The sequence below is a fragment of the Chelon labrosus genome, assembly GCF_963514085.1.
Source record: "Chelon labrosus genome assembly, chromosome: 13".
In the NCBI taxonomy this organism is placed as follows: Eukaryota; Metazoa; Chordata; class Actinopteri; order Mugiliformes; family Mugilidae; genus Chelon; species Chelon labrosus.
This window is the reverse complement of record NC_140346.1, coordinates 3,110,843-3,134,336: the sequence shown is the minus strand read 5'-3', so window position 1 is coordinate 3,134,336 and position 23,494 is coordinate 3,110,843. Positions and strand designations below refer to the sequence as shown.

The 23,494-nt window shown below is 41.7% G+C and overlaps 1 protein-coding gene across 1 annotated transcript in view; it reads right to left on the bottom strand.

Moving 5' to 3' along the window:
- sphkap (SPHK1 interactor, AKAP domain containing) overlaps positions 1-20,240 on the bottom strand; it is a gene marked incomplete at its 5' end in the record, with an annotated part of 32,064 nt that extends 11,824 nt beyond the window's left edge. The window contains 3 exons of the mRNA XM_084559222.1: positions 16,637-16,747; positions 18,044-18,146; positions 20,206-20,240. Coding sequence (XP_084415348.1) covers positions 16,637-16,747; positions 18,044-18,146; positions 20,206-20,240 — 249 coding nt within the window. The remainder of the gene's footprint in view (positions 1-16,636; positions 16,748-18,043; positions 18,147-20,205) is intronic.
- Between the last annotated feature and the right edge of the window lie 3,254 nt (positions 20,241-23,494).

The following is a 23,494-nucleotide window of genomic DNA, read 5'->3' as shown; positions in this document are numbered from 1 at the left end:
ACCGTATGGAAGTGTCTCTCCCTGGCAGAGCCCTCTCTAAGAAGACCTTCTCATCTCTCAGAGGGTGCTATCAGCAGGTGCAAACCAGAAATGATTTTCTTTCACTCTCTGTCTCTCTGCTTCCACTCTTTCACGACGCCTCTGTCACTCTCTCCATCTCCTCACACGCCTTCGCCTCCGGCTGCTGGCTTAATGGTCTATGATGGAGCCCTTGTGTCAGTGCTGGGAGCCTGGGACTGCCCAGCAGCCGCCGTTTGATTCTACAGCACACAGCTTCTGATCTAAACTGGCATGGCCAAGTTAGTTGTGTGTGGCTAAATGAATAAAGCACAGTTCCAACAGCATTTAAAGGGGGCTATGCTGCATTCCAGAAAGCTGGGATGTCAGATTTATCCCACTTGGACTGTGCTGGATGTGACCTCAAAGCGTTCCAGGAGAACAAAGTTGAACATAAACAACAACCATGGCCGACTGCGATAAGATAATATTTGTTTTGTTTCAGAAGTTTCTGACATGATCGAAATTGAGGTCTCCCAAAGTTTTTCCACCAGCAATAGGTAATATACTTTTCTCTGTATAACTGTAGACACTCAACAAACCTCTTTTTTGTCAGACTTTTATTTTTTGTAACGTTAGGCTACACTTCATCTAGTAACTTTATGCAGATAGATTATAGCGACATATCCTCACGCAAAAGTCATGTTGTGTAATATGATGATATCTAGTATGACCAGATAAATGCATTTTATAGTCTAGTAAATTATGTTTTAACATTCACGGTGTGCATCCCCATGGGCTCCGCCATTGTTCTGTGACGTCAGGCTGCTGCATCTCAGTGAAGTTGGGGTAGATCAATTTGCCCCAACGTTACAAGTAGGACCTCCGACTTCAAGTGGCATTCCAGAGCACTTTTCCTAGTAGGTGGCCTGAAATTTCAGACGTCCCAGTTTTCCGGAACGCAGCATTAGTTCCCACAAGAGCAGCCATACTCAGCATGCTTGTGCAGGGTACTGTGAAGTGCTCTGCTGGAAGGGACACATTTGCATCTCAGTCACATACATTTCGAAATAAGTCTAAGTTCTATATGCTCTCATGCTTGTCTTTACAAATGAAATCTAGTCCTAATGTGAGCCACTGAAGCATCACTCTCTTTTCAATGCAAAACACGCACAGGTGGGATCCTGCTGTGTGTCTTTTTTTTTTTGCCTCTGCCTTCCCCATTTACCGCTCTACCTGCTGCTATCTTCCCACCTCTCTCTAGACCTGTGAAATAGAAATATATATAGTGTCGTATAATCACATCTTGACACACATCACTGTTTGAAATCGTTTCCCTCCAAGAACCTGAGCTTGATTCTAAACAGTGCATGCGGGACAGCTTATATTCTTCATGATTCTCTTCTGTTCTCATTTATCTGCGTTACATAAAAATAGATCTATTTCCAGGAAGACATGTCACGATATAGAAGCAGAAACAGACCAGGCATGAAAAAGTATATTCTTTACTTCCTATATTCCTCTATTGGAAATCATGTCATGTTTTCTGTTGTCTAGCTACAGATTCAAAAAATAGGTCATGGTACTCATGAGTTTATATTCCAAGCTGTAATTCTGCTACTTGAATACGTTCCCTTCTTTTGACAAGCGGTCTGGGTTTCCTTCATCAAAGAAAATTCTGAGATTAAAAAGAAAAGGACAATAGCAGAGAGCAGCAAAAACTGTCTGCACAGTCAGATTGGATGAAATGTTCTTCAGCTGAAGCGATAATGCGCCACTTTCGGAACGGGCCAATTTCCCCCTCACCTTCCATCTGGTGCCCTCCAGCCAAACATAATATTTTTTCAAACTATTAAAGCTAATGTGATGAAAATTGCCACTTGAAAAGAGTCAGCCAAGTATAACAAAAAAAAAACTGACAGCTAACAATGACAGAATAGTGTATTTCTTGTCTCACCCTGATCAAATAGTTTTCCTGTCCTGTGCTTTTCATGGACTGCATGTGTCACTTATATCATTTATCTGAATACCAAGAGGTTACCCCTCCCTCAAAATAACAATCTACCCACTGAAGGCTAAAAACAATTTGCTCATTTGCTTCTCTGTAGTTCAGATCAGTTTACTGAGTGCGTCGAGGACCTTTTAGTAAGAATAGCTGTTAAATGTCAACAACGTACTCCCAGGACCTGAGATTAATATACACCATTTACAGAACACAAAGACAATGGCCTCATATTGCCATTTGCTGACCCATTTAAATCATGTTTTAGTCATTCTGCAGACGTCACGTCACGTTATTCTTTCATCTAAAGTACCTGGATGCAAATATGGACAAATTAAAGGGTTTCAATTTGGCATTTTACTACATTACATTTCTATTAACATATGAAGGGGAGGTCTGACATCCTAACTTAGCAGCACCTCAGCACAATTCACTTGTGCTGATGCTGGAAATCATGCCAGGGAAAGCAGCGGTGGCACCTTCCCCTTGCCTGCCACAAATCGCCCGCACATAACACACAGGCAAAACTAGGCGAGTGATCCACGATTCTGACCTTGAAAGGGGTTGAAGCAATTTAACCCCATCAGACGGTGAGATCCAAGAGGCAGTTGTTCTAAATTTGGGAGGCAGAGGGCCATCTAGCCGTCTGACGGCGACACAAGCCTAAGGGACACGCTCTGATTCTATCAGGCTTTCACAGACATAGCTATTAGACGAAACACACTCGCATTAGCTAGTCTCTAAAGGACTGAACACGTAAACATCAGATGGGGAAGATAAAGACGGAGGGAAGAACAGAAATATGGAGACAGAGGGTGAAAGCAACAGTCTGATTTGATAAATTGATACCATGCAAGAACCGACACACTCAGCGATGTGATTAGTGCTCCAGATGAGAGTGATAAACCAGTTTGAAAGCTGTCAGCAGTTGGAGAGTTGACTGACATATCTCTGACATATTTCTGTTATTTTTAAGTTTAGGCAACAACCTAAACTATATGAATCAATTTCCAGTAACTGACTTTTTGGCCACTAGGTGGTAGCAGAAACACACTATAAACATACCTACTTGTACCTAATGCTAACCTGTTAGCAAACAGCTGTTTATTGAACACATCCAGTACATCGGCCCACGGAGAGGGCTAGCTCCCATTTGGAGTATTGTCTTCGGACACCTAAGGAATCTAATTCATTATTCTCTCCAGGTCTGTGTTTGGTCTCTTCTAAATCCTGATGGAAATATCTGGGTTGTTTTGTTTTTTTTAGCTGCAAACGCTCTGTTGTATTTACCAGCTAGTCGCTGTCTGCCTACTAGGACGACTTTGAATGGATTTTTTTTAAAGTTGACTAATATGTGGTGAAAGTTGAGTTGACGTCGGCTAGTCAATGACGTCACACATGAAAACACAGTAGAGAGTGATGCTTTGCACAACTGACGGAGGCTTTTCTGTAAGTTGACCTCGTCAACACCATAAACACCATCAGTAACACTTGTAATATGCGGCTCTTGCTTGGTGTCAACGAATAGAACAGAACTGAACATTAACACATGCGCTTTTCAATATGTGCACTGCATATATATCCTATTAGCCTATATTCTATACATATATTGCACTGTCAGTAACATTTAATAGTACTGTAAGATAGTGTAGCCAGGTAAAAAAAAACGGTATATCTCTGAATTCCTTTCCATGTATAGCAGCTAACATTTTGGGAGGCAGAACAAATACATTTGTTGTATTTCAGGACTGACAATATCCTGAATGTCACAGTAGAATGGGCTTCATCTTTAGTGAAGTATTTCCACACAGTTGATGAACCACTGCTCGTACGCTGCAGTGACCCACTGGGCTCCTCACCTGTCTTCTCTGAGGCATCATCTGTGTTGTTACTGTCACGTGATCAGTGACTAGTCGACTTCCTGCTTAAAGCGTCATGGCACAGCACTATAGTCGACTAGTCAGTACGACCCCTACTGCCTACTTTAATTGGAAACAAATTATCCCTTTTCCTTTAACACTGAACCAGTTCCATTCATTCATAGACATTAGTTTATGTTAATAACACACAATGTTTCTGCTACAATTAGATAACAGCAGGTTTTCCTAGACCTTAAGTGTGAATCATGACAGCATAAGTAGGCAAGTCGTATAGGTTGAAAAGAGAGGATGTAGAAGGCAATGTATTCCCCTGATCCTTAATTACAATGTTAAAAACTTAGGGGATGGATTGTTAAATATCACCTGGTTTCCAGGTGAACCATTTTAAGAACCAGAGATGTTTTGGTGGAACTCAAAAAGCTTTTTGTTGGAAAACCAGAACAATGAGCCAAAGGTAGAGCTATGATTAACCCTTGTCACTTAAAAGTAATCATGCGATCCAGTAGTTGTAAGCACAGGTGAGACCACCTACTCGGCATTTCTGCCTGACGCGATCCAGTGTTAATATGAAGGTACTGAATATATCCACTTCCAAGTTTATATTGTGGGCAGAGTTAAAAGAAAAATGTATCGCTGGCAAATAATCATGACATCCATCCGCTCAAATACCCTCACTATAACTGTTCACAGCAGCACCATATCATGGGACTCCCTGATTCGATGCTCAATCTAATATAAATCATCGGAAGCTGGTCGAACAAATGACCTGGAGAAATCGTGTGAAGACCAACACATGTACACACAGCTTCGTGTTGTGTCAGAGTCCCGGCTGCAATAGAGATCACGGTGTCTCCCCGGTCCTTCTCACTTCACTAGGTGCTCAACCCATGCAAATGTACAGCTGTGCTCAGCATTGGCCACTCAGAGTGAAACTCAGGGTGACTCTGGCCACCTGCGCTGATGGATGACTAAGACCCAAATGGAAATGACCCTAAGGAAATGAACATCTGGAAGCAACTTTCGCGATCACAGATAGCGGAGAAGTAAAAAGTGTTTGAATCAGTGTTTCTTGAAAAAAAAAAAAAACATGAAGGGCATCTTGTCTTGAAAAACAAAGACATAAGGGACCATGCCGTAGTCCATTTCTCTTAGAACTTCTCTTAGCCCTTTCACAGTGTTTTCCACTTATGAAGGTTTACTGTAAGATTATGATCACCTGAACATTTCTTATTGAGTTTTTGCTTGGGCTGAAATACACTCTGATTAGATTTTTGACTCAGGTTTGCTTTTCACTTGCCAACATTAGCATCATAATTGAGGTCACATTTAACATGTAATTATGTGTTCACCTTGCCAACCAAGCTAGCCAGAGTTAGCTGTGTTAATACAGTGGCAATACATTCAAGGTGTGAACAAAACGGTATGCTTAACCAAATGCTATCAGCATTAGGTTTGTAGTTGTTACATCTTGTCAATCCATGGATTGTCAGTCAGTCGTGATCCACCCATCGCTCTTGTCCAGCTGTACCCTGTTGTTATATTATATGGTCACGCCTGACTCCAAAAGGCAAGACGGTGATGGCACAAGTGGGAGTTCTTTTGTCTTTGTTTTTAATAGAATGATAATTCGATTCCTCGCTGTCATTTATAAATCGTCTATATTGATGTGGTAATGGATTCAATATTTATGTCACCTTTTGTGTTACGTGGCTCAATCCAAATGCCAAATAGCCAGTTTCAGCTACTGTTGTTATCACTGGAGGTAACAATGTGTGCATGCCCAAGCCCCTAACAACTGTCAGGCAGGCACTTTTCTTTCTACTGCACACACAAACAACAGAGCTTATGCAGAAACTTAGCCACAGTTTCAATACGACATTATGTGCACAGCCGTGGTCAATATAAAAACCATTACAAAAATTCAGTCTCTTTTGTCCATCAAAGCTTCATTCCTCCTTGGCAGCCCCCCTTTCATTTCACTACTCTGATCCTCCCACACACAGCTGCTGCTCGTGGTCCTTCTGTCGCCTTTTTTTGCTTTAAATGCAGCTTTTTGTTCTTTTTTTTTTTTTTGCTCTTTTTTTTCATGACTTGAAAAATTTTGTTATGCTGAATAATCTGCCCTTTCTATACTTTGTTTTGTGTGCATTCTTTCTTCCCAGAGGCAACAGTAAAATATGGCTACTTTAAAGAGTTACTGAAATAATAAATGCAGTTTTGGCAGCAGGTGGATTATAAGGTTATAAGAAATGTGCAGATCATTCATATTTGGGCTGCACCTGAAATTTTTACCCTCATTAGTACTATTGTCATCTATGGCTGACCTACATGAACAAATCTGAACCTCTACGCTAATGTCCATGGTGTTGCCTCAAATACAAGTGTATTCTCACTCTGAGGTCACGAAACTAAACATAGCCCCTTGTGTGGTAACGTGTTTTGACTTATCCCATTTGCTGGCACCTTTAATTATAATCCATTTTATGTGTAAGCTAATTCAAATGAAGTTAGGGGGGAAACAACATCAAGGCTCAGTGACTCTGCCATATTAATTCTCCGATGCAACCCACAAGCAAAACAGTGCTGGTGCAGAAACCAGACAGGCATGCTGTTTCCACAGTCTGGTGACTATAAACAGCCTTATTTTGTGTTCATACATTTAAGTATGTGCTGATAAACTGCATAACATCAGCTGTCCATGAAGCGTAAATGGAAAGGCTGCATGATGAAACTGCACATGCTGCACATGGAGTTTGTTTGTTTTTTGGTTTATCTCTGACTTCCTATTAATCTGGTATGTTGTTTCAAGAACTTTGCAGCCAAAAATAAATAAATGTAGGATGTACTCTGCTTGAGTCCAGATGTTAAAACTATGTGTGCTTCATTCAACAGCTGTGCTGGGCTGAAGAGAATACCAAGGATCAGATTTTGTCCTGGTTCTTGTCACTACATGAATTATATAGTTATGGAAAATGTTAAAAAAAAAAAAAGGTGGAATGTACAGTATAATATTTCTGGGGAGTATATACTGAGGTGACAAATGTGTCAGTTAATACGGACAGAGACATGTTAATAGATTCACACAAGGGAAGAAGGAACTCTGTGATGAAAATGGCTAACAGCAGGAATGAACGGTTGATGCTGAGCAGCTCCAGTGTCTTTGAGAGGCATACATTTTCATGTGTTGTTTACATATTCGCAGAAGTGCAGAGATGTGTTTTCATCACAAGGTTTTTTCACAGCGTTTAATGCAAAGTGTCATCATAAAAATCATCTTTTTTTCTTTAACTTGAAGATTGAATGCAGATGAGAGGTCCTTGCTTTAAAAATGATTTAACACTACATTAAGCTTTTGAAATTGTATATACAATTACTTTATTACACTATCTATTGATGACCCCGTATTATATTGTTTATTGTTTATATATTGTTTATTATAATGTAATTCTGTACTATATAACACCAAAAACTTTTAAAAGTTTATTATGCAGTAACAGATTTGATGCTGCTTGTAAGGTGTTACAGTGATTGTTACAGTGCTTGAGGCAATAAATAAAAAGCTGCTACCAATCATTTATAACCCATATTCTGTCCATATTCTGTCTGCCCACAGATTCCCCGATTAAGGAGCATTTAGTTGAAATGTCATCCATCTCTGGAGCAGCCTAGCTTTGATATTGACTTCCATAACACATCCACAACACGCATGACTGTGTACTCACCTAACTCACAGCTACAACGTACAAGACTGCACCACCTCACCAGAACAGTACACAATATTTAGCTCAGGCAGCCATGTATTTACTAACCATGGCCTACAGTGCACCAACAGCTAACCTGCACTTAGCACTGGATTAGCAGCCAAGCGAATGGGGAAATCACTTTGTGACCCAGACTTTCAGGGGCCTCAAAGGCTTCAGTTTTACTGTGTGGCAATTATCATCATTGTGGTAATTTGATTAATTTCAAATGTATTTGTTAATAAACTGTTATAGCAAAGTTAAAAACAAGATAATGAGTGGGCATATTAGTGGATATGTGGTTAATATGCATAATCTCTATAAACAGATATCTGTATATGAATATGCTGAATTTTTGGGCAAGGGGAAAGTGTTCCCAAAAGCTTTCTGGATTTCATTGGTAGTCCAAGTTAACCAGTCATATTTCAACAGTCTTTGTCTGTAGGGAGGTAAACAGTTCACATGAAGAGCAAAAGAGATGAAATACCCTGTATACCTGTTCAACTGATTTTCAGCAATTTTGTTAAACAAATTCAACTCAAAGGGGCTCAGATGACGTAAATTATTACGTCACTGTTACTTTTCTGTCCATCATTATATAAAGCCTGCCAAAATGACTGGACTGGTCAGGGCATAATCAACTCCCAATGGAGTGACCCCAACTTTTCCCCTCAAAAATGTTGTGGGCATGAAAAGTTCTTCCAGGCTAAACGTGTCATGTTTGTCAAGAAAACACCTGAAAGTAATTCATAGTTTTAAACTGTTAAATTAAGTTACATAACTTAGGTTCAGGAACAAGTCCACGCCTCAAACATCCAATTACCCACCCCTACCTATATATTCGCTTCTAAGCTCTCCTCGCCCGTTTGGCTCAGTTCCCACAGGCGTTCATTAGCACTCACCAAATCAACTACCTCCACCATGGACTGCCAGTTGGTCCTTGACGGGTCCGACGGCGAGTCTTTTGACTTCCCATCAATCATCCCAGATTCTCCTCTTCCGTCCACTTCTTTTCATCCGCTTCCAGCTAGACACCTTTCCCGACTACGTTCAGCAGTCCACATTTCTAAAAACCTCGGTCATTTTCCTCCATCCAGTGACTCTCACCAGAACCACGTCCACCCAGAAACCAACCCAGCCAGCCGGCAACAAGACACCGTACCGGCCGCTCCTCTGTCGTCAGTCCTCCTCTGGCCAGTACTCTCTACACTCGACTAACATTTCAGACTGGACAGTCATCTGCCTCCAGCGTGCCCTGAGAGAGAAGGGCATTCGATTCCATCATAACGACATCAAGGCAAAACTTTTCCAACTTTTCCAAAACTTCATCCCCGCCACCAGAGCAACAATGTGCTCAGATCCAGGACTTCTAGTTTGTCCCTAAGACGTAACCCCGACCCTAAGCACCGATGCAGATTCAGAACAGAGCCCATTTCCACCAGCCCTGTCCAGCCAGGGTCAGGTCGTATCAGTTCCATCTACATCCCAGTTGCCGAATTCGACCTCATCCTTTTTCCCCTCCCTCCCTCTATCTCTACCCCAAACCCTTTCCCCCAAAAACCCTCTACATTTCTTCTTCTTTCTGAAATTACAATCTCTCCAATGATCAAGAGAAATTACACCTACCGAATTCACTCTTGCCTTTTTCCTTTTCAGAGACATTTTGTGCTCGTCATTCCCAAATCGCAGAGCAGAACTTGATGACTGCATGTCACCTGCCTATATAGGTGCATCTAACTTCTCTTCGCCCGTTTGGCTCAGTTCTCAAACCCTCCCCCCCAATCCTATCTGTTCTTTCTTCTCCTTTGCAATCTCATTGCAGGAACCGTGGACACATGGAGGCGAAGCTCCCAGAGATATGCCCCCTCCCCGAATCGCATTCCCTTGGTTCCTCCATCCGAAAATCAGAGGACCATCGGTCTCTACATCTTCCTTCATCCCCATCTTCTGGACCCCTTCATCTCATCCCCTCGAAATCCCATCCCCCCTGATCAAAATAATCTTCTTTGTACATACTGAGGTGTGGTCTTGTTAGTGAACTCTATGTAAATTACCAAGTTGCAGACATTCTTCTCTCTTTACACCACCTCAGTTCTCTTATCTTTTATGGCAATGGCCCTACATCTAAGTAATCAGACAATAACAAATGGATTCCCAGATTAAGAGCATTTGGTTGAAATATGTCCTGTTAGACTCCAGCCAAGAAGTGAACATCTTGTTATCCTCCCTTTGACTCTTTGTCTAAACCATATAAATATTTACTGTAAATATGGACGTGTCCCCACTTCCTTGCAGTGGTATTTTTCCAGCGATACAGGCGCCGCCATCTTGTGACTTAGGAGCCAGAGTCTGCGCGGTACGGCCCGAGAGTGGAGCTAGACAGAGACACGTTATCAATGAGCTGAATACACCTCCTCCAGACGCGTTTTTTGCTTTATTAACACTGTACTGATTTTTTTTTCCAACTCTCAAGGTCCTATGGGACCACTTCACAGAGCAGTCATCATGATCACATCCTCTTTCTATAGCGTCAAATAACTAACTAAAGCGAAATTTATTAGAACAATGAACACGCATCAGCATTATATTAATTACCTAAAATGGCAGCAACCATCCTTAAAGTATTTATTTGACCTGTACTTTAGTGTTTTAGTTTGGCCCAAGTCCCATCCACTAACATGGAGGAGGTGGAGCTTATGACCTATACTGCAGCCAGTCACCAGGGGGAGCTCTACTTGCTTTGGCTTCACTTTTGAGGAACTGTTCCATTGTCTATCTTTATACAGTCCACTGTACAATAAGGATAAAACTGTTACATTAATTCATTCATCTTCTGTAACCGCTTGTCCTGTTAAGGGTCGCGGGGGTCTGCTGGAGCCTATCCCAGCTGTCATCGGGCGAGAGGCGGGGGAACACCCTGGACAGGTCGCCAGTCTATCACAAAGCTAACAGAGAGAGACAGACAACCATTCACACTCACACGCACACCTACGGCCAATTTAGAATCACCAATTAACCTAACCAGCATGTCTTTGGACGGTGGGAGGAAGCTGGAGTACCTGGAGAGAACCCACGCAGACACAGGGAGAACATGCAAACTCCACAGAGAAAGGCCCAGTCGGCCCATGGATTCGAACCCGGAACCTTCTCGCTGTGAGGCATCAGTGCTAACCACCAAGCCACTGTGCCGCCCAAAACTTAATGTAATCTTAATAAAAGAGGGACATCGAGTCTGCGTTTTACTTACTGTGCCTCCACATATTGGGTGATACTATTCTTATATCACGGCTAAAACTAATTTGGGAAGAAGGCAGAGAGCAGATTAATCCACCTCTATTATGGACTCATTTTTAATTTATCACTTTTACGGTCAATCCGTTTTTTGTCCAAAGCTGTTCACTTTTAATAACTAATATTGACCTGAACATGGCTTCTCCTTTTAAGAGGCATCAATTTTAGACTACAGCCTTGCACAAAGTGAGCTAGTCTAAAGTAAAAACTTGAAGAGAGGTGGTTTAGGTTAGGTTTAGAAAGAAGGAGAGTGTCTCTTCCTGCCATGATCCTGCTGTAAGTCAGCGTTCCTGCTGCGGCTGACGGCGTATTTATTCTATTTTCCCTCTCTGTAGGCCAGGAAGGGACAGGCCAGGACAAAACACACTACCCGAGTGTGAAGTGTTTGAATCTGGTGATGAATGGATCACTCTCCTCCAGGGACCGCGGTTCAGTTCAAAGCAGGAAGGCGGATGGGAGAGAGGAACGAAGGGTGTTCGGAGAGGCTCTGCAGGCTAAGTCGTACTTGATGGTCAAGAAACAGATTTCCTGTGTTTGAAAACAAGTGTGGTGATTACGTTTCATTCTAAAAAGCAGCAATATCATAAGTAAATTTCTGTAACTTTGACTGTGTCTGGATGTGATCTTTTTATTCATCATAAGAGCAACACTTCTGTTTTACCTCAAAGTTTACACTCATGTGAGTCAAATAAGCACATCAAAAAACGGAAATACACCTCCGAAATATGCAAACATTAGGTAACTGCCTCGCAAAATGGAAAATATAAGGGACTGCCTTCCTCTCTGCCAAAATGCTCACCCTGTCAAACAACTCAGGAGTGTGATAAAATTCAGCGTGACTATCACAGCAACATGACACTCTGTGACTTCATGCATTAAAACATGAGTGAACGATCAAAGGTGACAACATGATGCAGACAGAGGTGGGTGATGGAGCGGAACGCAGAAAATCCTAAGCTTTTATCTTTTATTTAGCTCACAGTTTTTGGACTTCTGCACTCACTATTTTGGACCGTTCCCGTCGCTGAATACACACACGCTGAATTTATTTCTTTTACTTTCTCAGACAAACATTCTTTAGAAAACTCAGCCTGTTGGACTACATATAAAGGTCTATAAAAATATCAGATCCCTAAATGACTTCATTACACTGTTTTTCTGATTCGTCCTCTCGTTCTCAATGTCTCACACTTCAGTTAAGGCGAGGACAGAAGGATTTACTCCTCACACAGCATCGTCAGATCTGTTTCACTGATTGGCTGCGTAAACTGCTGAACAGCGTAATGCGCATCAGTGGAGCAATTTGTCACGTCAAAGTCCAAGAGCGATGCTGAGGGAGGATGGGCCACATCTGTTCGCAGATTGAAGTTCCATTGAAGTTCCCTCTGATTCATAGAAACCAGACACGGGGTAAAGAAAACAAGCCAGCCATCGTCTAGTTTGTACAAAAAAAGATGAAGCTGCTTGGTTTCTGCATGGCAAGAACAAGAGGATACAACTGTCCGCTTAATCCCAAACTCAGGTAAGAACTTGACAAGAGGACGACGATGCCGAGACTGATGTCTTTGTTTTCAGGATGAATAGTCGACACAAATAGCATTCCAAGTAAAAAAATGAGGAAGAAGAAATACATTTACTTTACAGGACTATATCTGATGATGAGTACAGATCATCTGCCCTCAAAAAATCCTCAGACACCATCAGACTTCAACATACCAAAGCCTCACTGACAACAGAAGCAGGTTCAGTATCTATAATAGAGGAGTGCTGTTGTAATCTCTACGAGGTATAAAAGAAAATCTGAAAAGACTGCAGATAAAATTCACACAGTTGTCTGAGTCTTGCATACAACTTGAGAGTACTGCCTGTATCGGGGGGTTTTAGGAACATTGAATCCAGCAGGCGGCTGCTCACACTTCCAAAGTGCGACACAAGTGTGCGAGAACGGTGCTCTTTGCTAAATTACTGCTATTCCTGTTATCTTGGTAATGATCACCAAACACTCTAGGCATCTTTAAAGGAGCAGCATGGGAAATTGTTGAAAGAGTGTTGTGTTGCTGGCATTTACACAAATTAAACCAGCGCAGCCACGGACGGAGAGAATGGCAAATTAAAAACATAAACTCAAAATAATACGAAATACAGGTTTTTAGTTTTAGTGGTATCATTTAAATAAGGGTCAAACACCCTGTAATTGCTGTGTTTAATCACCTTTTAGTTGTCTACACATTTTTAATGTAACCTGTTAAAACATTAAGTGTGCAATAAAATGACAGATGCACAGTAGTGGCACTAAAATGAGCCATGCAGCTTACTTACTTCTGTGCCTCTGTGTAGCAAAGCTTTGAGCTAAAAGCTAACACAGCTATCTAAAATCCTCACAACATGTGATTACATACCCATGTTCAGAACATTGTTCACTATCCAAACTTAACAAATTAGCTCTAAACGCAGCTGAGGTAACTGAGGCATTAGTTTTGCAGATGTTTGTTCATGAACTAAAGTCCTGGAAAAGAATGAGGAAAACTTGAAGGATGATCAAAGTTGCTGCATTCCACCCTGAGGGAAATGGTTCTAGCAAATGACATGGCAATCGATCTAGTGAGACACACCAGCCTGGATCAAAACAGTCGTGACTTGACAGAGCAATCCCTAGAGCCATGTCAGTACCATAGCTGGAGAGCGGCCTTTAGTCTCTAGAGAAATAAATGAATACTAGAGGTTTCAGCTTCTGTCTGTGAGAAGAGGCCGATCCTGTTGGTCTTGCAATTAAACCCAGATCAATAAGTTGACTCAGAGACGTTGCAGTTCAGTATCAAAAATACATAAATGACAAATATGTAATTGATTAAAAAAAAAAAAGAAAAAGAAACAGCTAAGCTGAAGGTGAGAAAATTAATTTTGCCCCAGAGGGGATGAAATCTACACTTATTATTAGGCCATCACCACAGTGTGGGTGCATATGTCAGAAACAGCTGATGATATACTGCAGCTACTTTTTATAATGAGTCCCACCTACAGCAGAGGTTGTGAAACGCCGAGACTTGACGCAGTGGTACAGATGTTTTATTTAGATTATTGATCCAGTTTATGCCATTAAAAAACTAATACTGTAAAAATTGAAGTGATGCAATGGAAGGATCAAATGGGTCTTTTCTCGACAAGCATCAGAAAGCCACTGACAGATGAAAATCCTGACTGCAATTCATGCTCAACTCGCAATTTGAGTGAGTGATCTGAGGTGAAATTTGGGTGACAGTGAGGATTAAGCATGTGTGGACATAGCAGCTAAAAGCCTTGCATGTTCCCATGTCCTTGCCTAACCTACTAACAGTCTATGCGTTGAATAAACCAATCCCAGAAATCCACATTTTTTTATTAAATTTCCTCAAAATGTAACTACTGTACAGTACCGCTTAAAAAAAGAAAGAATTATTTGCACATGCCTGTGAGTGGCACAACTATGTGAATCCTTATTGTCAAACAAGGACATTACAACCACCATGTTTCACAGACCAGATGAGGTTCATATGCTGGAATTCAGAATTGTTTAATCTCCAGACATGACAGCTCTCAGTTAAACCAAACTCTTCTATTGTGGTCTCATTTGTCCAAAAAACACATTTGCATTAGTATTCTGGCTTGTCCACATGATGTTTAGCAAACTACAGATGGTCAGAAATGTTCTTTTTGGAGAGCAGTAGCTTGGTCCTTTCCACTCTGCCATACACACCATGGTTGTTCAGTGTTCTCCTGATGGTGGATTCATGAACATTAACATTTTAAATGATGCCACAGGCCTGAAGGAGGTTTTGGGATTAAAAACTATATGTTGATTTAATGGATTCAGAAATTAGCCTTCAGCCAAAAGTACTGTTTGTATTATAAAACATTGCATGTCACTTTAAATAAGCATCATAATTTCATTATTTGTATTTAGTCTCGTAATCACAGAAACGGCTCATGAACAGTTGCACAAAATATACGCCGACAGAAATGTGATGTGTTTTGTAATTGGTGACTTAAAGATGACTAATGTGACTATTAAAATGGTAAAACGTGGTGGAACATTATTAGTTTATGCGTGTGCAGTAAGTTGCTTTAGTTTGTTGTCATACTGACATCTGGGTGTGATGTTGTTAATGATTAAGTAATCATGAAAAGGAAATTTATATTAGTGCAAAGCACTGTGAGAATATCATGTCGAGAGGAAGCACTGCTGGTGAGTCAGTCAACACATGCACAAAGGTGAAAAAAATGTGAACAATTGTGCAGTTTGTTGTCAGACAAATTCAAAGTAATGACTTTAACTTACATTTTTAGGTAAGGCCACCTGATATAGACATGCAAGCACTAACGTTAGCAGAAAGCAGAAATTAGCAGAGACAGACAGCGTGGTCCGAGGATAGAGTTACAGAGTGCGAATATATTAACACAACAGAGGCACATTAGCTATACAAAAACAGCCAATAATTTGATTACCGAGGACCCCCTGAGACTAAATTGAGCTTTTAGAAACCAGAAAGCCAAATCCAGCTGCACGGTTACATCTGCTCACTGAAAGTCTTCTGGTAATGTTCAAGCAGCAAAGTGCTCATGAGACATCACATTCTTTAAAGGCGACCTCTCCGACGCATTTTCAAAAATGCAAATCACCAACCACATCCTCCTCTTCATTCGCAGCACTGCCAGAAAATTAAACTACAGCATCAGGACCAGATTACAAGAGAACAGCAGAAGTTCATGTTGTTCAAATATTTTTCTTTTGAGAATGAATTTTTAGTTATTTAGCAAGACGTTTCTCCTCTATCAGCTACCCCATGAACACAGCTTTTGCTACTACTAACGCCACAACAGTGGTGTCACTGGAGGGACACAGCAAAACGGCGAGTTTGAGATGAACAAAGGTGGAATCAGTGTGTGCGGTTCCATCTGATAATGTGGGTCTGTCTTGGTCATCTTCTTCTATTGAATGAATTCAGCATCGTCAATACAGCTGGAAGAGAAAATGTCTTCTTCTATTATTTTTTGTGGCAGACTCGCCAGGGCAGAACCACACGTCAGGTTTGATGTTTTGGGCCATGTAAACACACATCTCATCAGGTGATTTTGTTTAGTATCCATGTAATTGTAATTATTGTCCATGTAAGCGTAGCCTAACCCTAACTCTAGTGAAAATCACACATATTCAGATATATTTCCAACATTTATCAACTGAACATGAACTCCACCTTTCACAATACAAGCTTTTGCGCCATGTTGGGCATAGGAAGACAGGTGTTGTGGTCAGAAAAATGTCTCACGATCCTTTTTTTTTCTGTTCATCTTCACTGAGATATTAAGAATCTTAGTTAGAGGAACACTGTGTTTAAACACAGTAATGTACTTAGTAATGTCAGTACGTCCCCTGTGTCAACATAATGCTTGAAGTTTGAGACACAGCAACATATAAGCGAAGGTTGTCAACTAAGTCGCAACAAGGTAGCACCAACATCCTGCTGTTAACATTCTCACCATCATCCTGCCTAAAAGCCACTCAGCAGCAGCAGCAGATTGGTTTTTAAATGTCATATCAAACCATTTCTGCTTCAAGTTTCAAGCTGTTTGCTTGCTGCCAGTCAGGGCAACAATCAAGCCTCCCGCAGCTTCTAAACTTAGAGTTGACTTGGTCCGGCTTTGTTGCCAAAGCGGTGCACGTGTTTCATCATTCTCAGTATGCTACTCACCATGGTGCAGCTGCCCTCCGAGTCGTCATCTAGCAGGCCCAGTCTGCACAGAGCTTTCTCATTCCTCAGCCAGTACTCTGAAGAGTCCAGCACACTGTTACTGCCCATCACCTGCAGCACACAGACAAGCTCTGCTCAGACGCGGTAGCATGAAAAACACAAAAAGACGCACACGGGAGCGTACGACTCCCCACACATGTACGCACACACACACACACACACACACACCTTCTGAGTCACCCATTTACTTTCATCTGCCAGCTTCTGTGTTTCCCCTTCAGAATGAGGGGGATCTATTGACCTTTCCCTGGGACCTTTACTTCAGGATAAGTGTCCGCAGCACAAAATCAATATCCTGTCACCTAACAAGACATTGGGCGTTATATATGTGGCAGCTATAGTCTCCTTCCTAGAGCAACATGTTAATGAAGCCTTTAGGATGAAACCTGCAGTCACGCAAATGCTTTTATCAGCGACAGACAAATATTTTTTCTTCTTGGCATATTTGTGTTAGATACTGACTTAACCGTTCTGATAGCCAACCAGTTGCGACCATTTCAGGGACCAAGTTAAAGATTCCCTTGATGCCAGTAACAGTTATGGGGTTGTTATTTACTTGTAAATGAAGAAGTGAGACTAGTTGATGTGTGCATTTCAAACAGCTGATAGTACTGCTAATACACGGCAGATAAAAGATTAAAATCAAGTAATGGATAAAATAACTCTCATGCAATTTCTTTGACATATGACGCCCACATGCGAGTTCTTCATTCTGACTGTGTATTTTTAGTGAGAAACGATGCCTCCTTGTGCTTGCACCCTCTGGAATGGGCCATCTGTGCAGGCCTTTGGCCAGGTAAAGGTGACGTAGCCTCAGCTGATCTCACTGGGAGTGATCATATGAAAGGCTGCTAGTGCGGGTCAGTGGAGCCTGAGGCCCAATTACGAGAGAGACGTCATCTCATGTCTCCGCAGGACACTCGAGTGGAAGTCAGTTAAGATCATGCGCGGTAGGCTAATTAGGAACACCAATGAGCAAGTCCTCCAGCACGCATACCCAAAATACAGTCAGGCACAGACACACACATAAACAGACCTACACATACTTTAAAAAGAAATTCAATCTAGCCTCCACCTCAGACCATTGATCTGTACTATTTCCCCTCCTGTCTCTATGGCACTGGGAGATTATAAATCTACTGGGCTGGCCTAAAGGCCTGGCTGTCCCTCTTATTACAGAACCCCTGGGTGTACCTGGCACCCAGAGGAGCAGGAAATTAACATTTCTTACGCTGCTGGAAACACACAAACTGATAAACAGAAATATGACATACAGGTGCAAGGTCACATCAAGAGAGAGCATCACCAAACTGTGGCTGACAAGTGATTAGAAAGCTCTTTTTTTACCTTCTTACAGGCGCTGATGGACGAAGCCACGGTGCTCTCTGTGCTGCCTCCCTCCACCTCGACGGACTCTGAGCCTTCAAACATGGCAGACGACTGGAAGTTACTGCAAGGCAAAAGGGCACAGAGTTGACTTTGTCAGAGCAAGTTTTCATCAAGCGCGTAACACTCCACTTTTTAAAAATGTGGAATCGGTGAGGACTCGCTCTGACTGGAGCGGCCCATTGGCTGTCACATTTGCTCATGTGTCGAGCCGTGGCGCTTTCCCAGTGAATTTAGCTGACAGCTTTTGTCAGAGAGGAGAATTATTTCAACATTATGTGCTAAATCCTTAATTCCTTCATATGTTAGCAAGACAAGATCAGGACAGTTTCTGATGCCTCGGTTTTGGCCAACCACGGTGACATGTCTCATAATTCACAGATGAGTTTAAGGTGCTTGTCTTTAAATACCAAAACCTTTTTATCATATAATTGATAAGAAACCATGAACATTATATCTGTTTTCTCTGCATGAAATGTATAATTACACTCATGTCTCAGACTCCAAAACATCACTGGCAGATCCAGAAATCTCACAGCTACTGCAGCAACGACGGATGATTGTAGCAAGACGAACAGACCAATACAACATGTGACCTTCAGTTGCTGCATGAGACAAAATTATTCAATAAGCTGTAGCTACGGGGACGTCTGTCAGGCTAAATACAACATGGCAAACTCAAAAATCACAGAAGAGCATCATTATCCTCTCTGCGCGCTTTCACAGAGATAAGCCAAATCGAAGCTTATCTCGAATGGCATTAATGAGGATCAATTTGGAAAATGAAGAGGCTGGGGATGCATATTTAAATAGAGACAGCTGTCTTGCCCCTGTAATGCACATACTTCAAAGCAAATTAAAAGCTTTCCATTCTGCGGGTCCCAAGGAATCACACAACTGCATCTATTTGGATTTAAAGAACATGGCTGATGTAAATAATTGTGTCAAAGTGAGTTGGATGTGAATGACTGGACACACAGGGGAGAAAAAAGTCCTCTGGAGATAAGTGGAAATGATGAGCTTTAAATAGGCTGCTATGCCTGCAAGGCATCAAAACACCCATCCAACACACACACACGTACAAACACAAAGAGGCAGTGCGGTGATTTGTCAGATGCATGCAGAAGACTAGAAAACTGGATGGATACAATGTAAAAAAAACATAAATAAATGTGAAAAACACAAATAAACAAAAGAACAAATTAACGTGCTTTCTGTGCATGAGCTGAATAATGTTCGCAAAAACTACAGACTGAAGACCAGCTGAACAGATTTGCCGCGCACGACCTCCTTTCTAATCTTTGCGTTTAAACATCTTTCCATCACGACGCGGGGATGATTGACAGGTTGGTGCGCTCTCGTGCTCCTTAGGACCCCGGGTACCCGGCGGCCATCAACCCAATGCGAGGACACAATTAACACCTGGAATGTCTGCTTTTTATGTCGTTTCAGAGCCCGGTCCGCCGCTGTGATTTACTGGTTATGGTTGAGGGTTCCAGGGGCAAAGTGGCCAGGTTACTCCACAAACCAACAACTTTTGGCGGATTTAACTGCTTTTGAAAACATTTGACTTAATAATCAATACGGCAAGTTAAGGTTCGCTAAGCAGTAAGAAATAGAGGACTACAACTTATTAAAACGTGTACAAATTTATCTTTTCCGTGGGAAACGTGACTGCTGCCATTACCAAACACCTCTATCCATCAGACCAGGCGAGCTGAAACATCTTGTTTACTCCACGACACTGACAGTAGCCTGTACTATGAAAGCCCCTTTAGTGCCTCACAGCATGCAGTGCACCTTTCCAACAATAACTGAACCTCGGTCTAAAAATCATCACATTTTCAATCAACACAAAATGTATGGCGCATTGGCACATCAGTTTATTCCAGTGCGTTTGACTAATATCTAAACTAATATATCCTAAATAAAAAAAAATAAAAAAAATAAAAATAATCTGAAATGGTGTAGAAAAAATTAAGTTTCAACACAAATCCAACAAAGTCAATGAAGTCTGAATACCAGCCATCCAAGTAAAGTGTGGAGACATGCAGGTTTTATTTGGGAATGTGCGCCTGTACGCTGATCGACAAGATTCCGGAATAGTAAACAGTGCGTCTTACCTCGGCTTTTTCAGAAGGCACTTTGCGCCTGCCATTCCAACAAAAATAGCCCAAACTGTCCTGAACCCGTGTGATTATTTCCTCTGTGGGGAGCAGGAGGACAAGCACGGAGGAGCTCCTCGACGCGTTATTGTCCCCGGGACGCTCTCGGTCCAGATGCGCATCCCCAACCGAACACTGAAGGAATCCCAGACTGTTTCACCGCGACTGGAGGAGGACTGTGGGGACCTATCAGCAGCAGCAGCAGCAGCAGCAGCAGCACTACTCCACCGCCTGTCTATCCGCCAAGTGCAGAGTGAAGGCGCAGGCAGGAGCTCCGCATAGATCAAACGTAATGAGCAGCACGACGCAGGCTGGGGCTTGGATGTGGCTGTGGGCATTACGCGCGCGCGTTTATAAACAGACGCACGCGCACATGTATGCACTGTATTTGTTTTGGTACCAATTCACCACATCTGAGCGAACCTAAGTTGACCACTTACAGTAATAGGAGTTTTTCGAAGACATGCGTAATGAATGTATTGATCAGTGAAGACCGAGGAAGACAGAGAGGTGTGGGACAATGGAAATGCACGAGATATAGAGAATAATATATGAATCCATCTTAGCTCAAATGACTTTTAAGTCACATGATCTGTGAGTATGGGTAAAAATTCAGGCTTTGGTATACCTCCAGATACACTGCCTTCACTTACTGATTATTGAGCTGCATGTGATATACACTTGCATTGTTTCTTCGTTGTGGTAGCAGGTGCTCCACCTCTTGTTAGCACATGAGGCCAGTACAACATACTTTTCCAGCAAAGCAAGACAAACCCAGCCCTCTGACACTGCATTGTTAGCATGATAATAGCGGATAATAACTGACCAGTCTCCATGGAAATACAGTCTTCTGAGTGTCTTCTTGGGTCTGCTTACAGGGGATCTGAATATCATCTTGTGTCTGAGATAGGGCAGTTGTTGTGGTTACAGGGACACTAGTTTTCCACTAATGATTAGAGCAATAGCCTTGACAGAAGAAAAATGTAAGCGCATCAATCGAAACAGACTGGAGGGAGTTTTTAATCAGATTGTTGTGTGGTGTAAAACTTTATTAATCTGGTCAAAAGGGAAATATTAATGTCCACATAATAATAACCACATAAACACTTGATTTGATCGTGGTTGTTTTTTCTGGGTGGAATAACTGCATTCTTTCTGGGCTCGTTTGCCTCACATGAAGTTTCTCGGAGGTATAGAAAAATGGAGGTAGTAAAACGACGAGAGGATCAAAACTTTTGAAATGATGAATGAAGATGGAGACAGCACAGACACAAATGTGTCCATCTCTGTCTGCCATGGGCAGAAATGTTTCTTCCATTAAATCTTTGACAGATCCAGAGCTCCACAGTGGACAGAACCACTTGTGAGAAAAATGAGAAAAAGTTCTATTCAGACTGATGTTTTTGGGCAAAACAAATAAATCTTAATGGATCATTTCCTGCATCCACGTATACAGTTTAGTGGAATCTTCAATCTGAATGATTTCAGTTGGCAAGTGTAAACCCAAAATTAATACATCTTCATTTGTCTTTGTTCATAAACCTTTTTTGTATTGACAGTTTTTCTCGTGGAAATTTTTATGGACACACACACACAGAAAAGATTCCCAATTGCCAGTTGAAACAGCCATCATCTCCATCTTCTTGGCAGCAATAAGAGACCAGTGAGAGTAATTTCCATCTTTTCTCTATCTTATGGGTTCTATCTTGTGTGTTGGGTAACATTTGCCTCCTTGGTCCATTAGGGCGGTCACCAGAAATCCGACAGGGGTAAAGGAAGCGGTGACCTTCAGTTCAAAGTTATCCCACTGAGAATAATGTTGGAAGACTGAAGTGAGGGGTGAATGGTGGATATTAAAGAGAGCACAGAGCAGGCAGGGGTCCTGATGAGATCTGCTCTATATGTTTGTGAGTCTCTGTGTGTGAGGGGGAGAGAGAAATGATGCTTTTATGGATTGGCATGGTGGCCAGAGAGTATATCTTCACTCTGTTGAAAGGATCATTTCTGCCAAAGGGAATGCTTCTCATACTCAAAGAAAATAGATTATTTCATGTTGTTATCAGCCTCCATGTGATTTGTCTCCCTCTAGATGCCATTTGCTTTTCCTTCAACTCTCACAATATCAAAAGCCAATCTCTGAGATGGTAATCTCGCCGTAGCGGTGCAGGGGACTCACGTGTTGGTAGCTCTTAGGCTTTGCTTGTTATTAGGCCTATAAATGAAATGCGTTTATTTGTGCACCCTTAGTTAATAAAGACATTCATTAATGAACTTGTCTAGCTCAGCCAGTTTCACCCAAATCTCTTCTTACAGATTCAGATATAAATAGCACCAGTCCTGCATTAGCCAGCACTTCTCAGCTAATGCCCTGCATGGTTATGGACTCCACCACCTAATTTCATGCATCTCAACTGAGGAATGCAATTTCTGCAGCTCAGTCTTTTAAAATAAATCTTTGCAATGAGCTGCTAAGAAAGCAGAATGTATTCTAATGCAGACAAATAGTCAGGTTTAATCATTTGAAAATATAAGAGAGACTAATATAGCTAGAATAAATGAAAGGGTATAAGAAAGGTAAGGAGTCACCTCAGCCAGACACATAAACATTAGATTAATAATCAATGAATAATCTGATTAATCAATTTGTTTGGTTTCTTTGAAGGTAATGTGTGTTTGAGAACACAGATTAAGTAGACTCCTTTACTCTGTGTGTGTGTGCAAATGCCACAACCACCGTAAACACAAGGGCATTGATGGGATGTCCATTGCCAGTAAACGTCTCAAAGCGTGTGTGTGCTAATGCCTGGCTGTATGTGAGCACACTCTACTGCAGCACTGGTCAGCGGTTAAATATTTATGACACATCCTACACACAAAAACAGGTCTTAAAGTTAATGGTTGCAATATTGATCAAGCAGCTAGTACCTGCAATTAAACGTGCATAAGAGAAATATATGAAGTATGACGGATGGAGCTGCAACGTATTCTAGCTTTGGCAGAAATGAAACTCAAACTGCATCACTGCAGACTTTGCCGTTTGGTCGTGTGCATGAGTGACCTTAAAAGGTGACCCAAATAGAACATCACCACAATCCCCTCTATCACCTGCACTGTCTAAATATAGACATAGGATCAGAGTTAAGAGCATGAAGTATACCAGCATCAACACAAAAGCCAGAGATTATTATGACACGATGTATTATACCAAAGAATATACGGTTTTCTTGGCCGCCAATAAGACAGACCT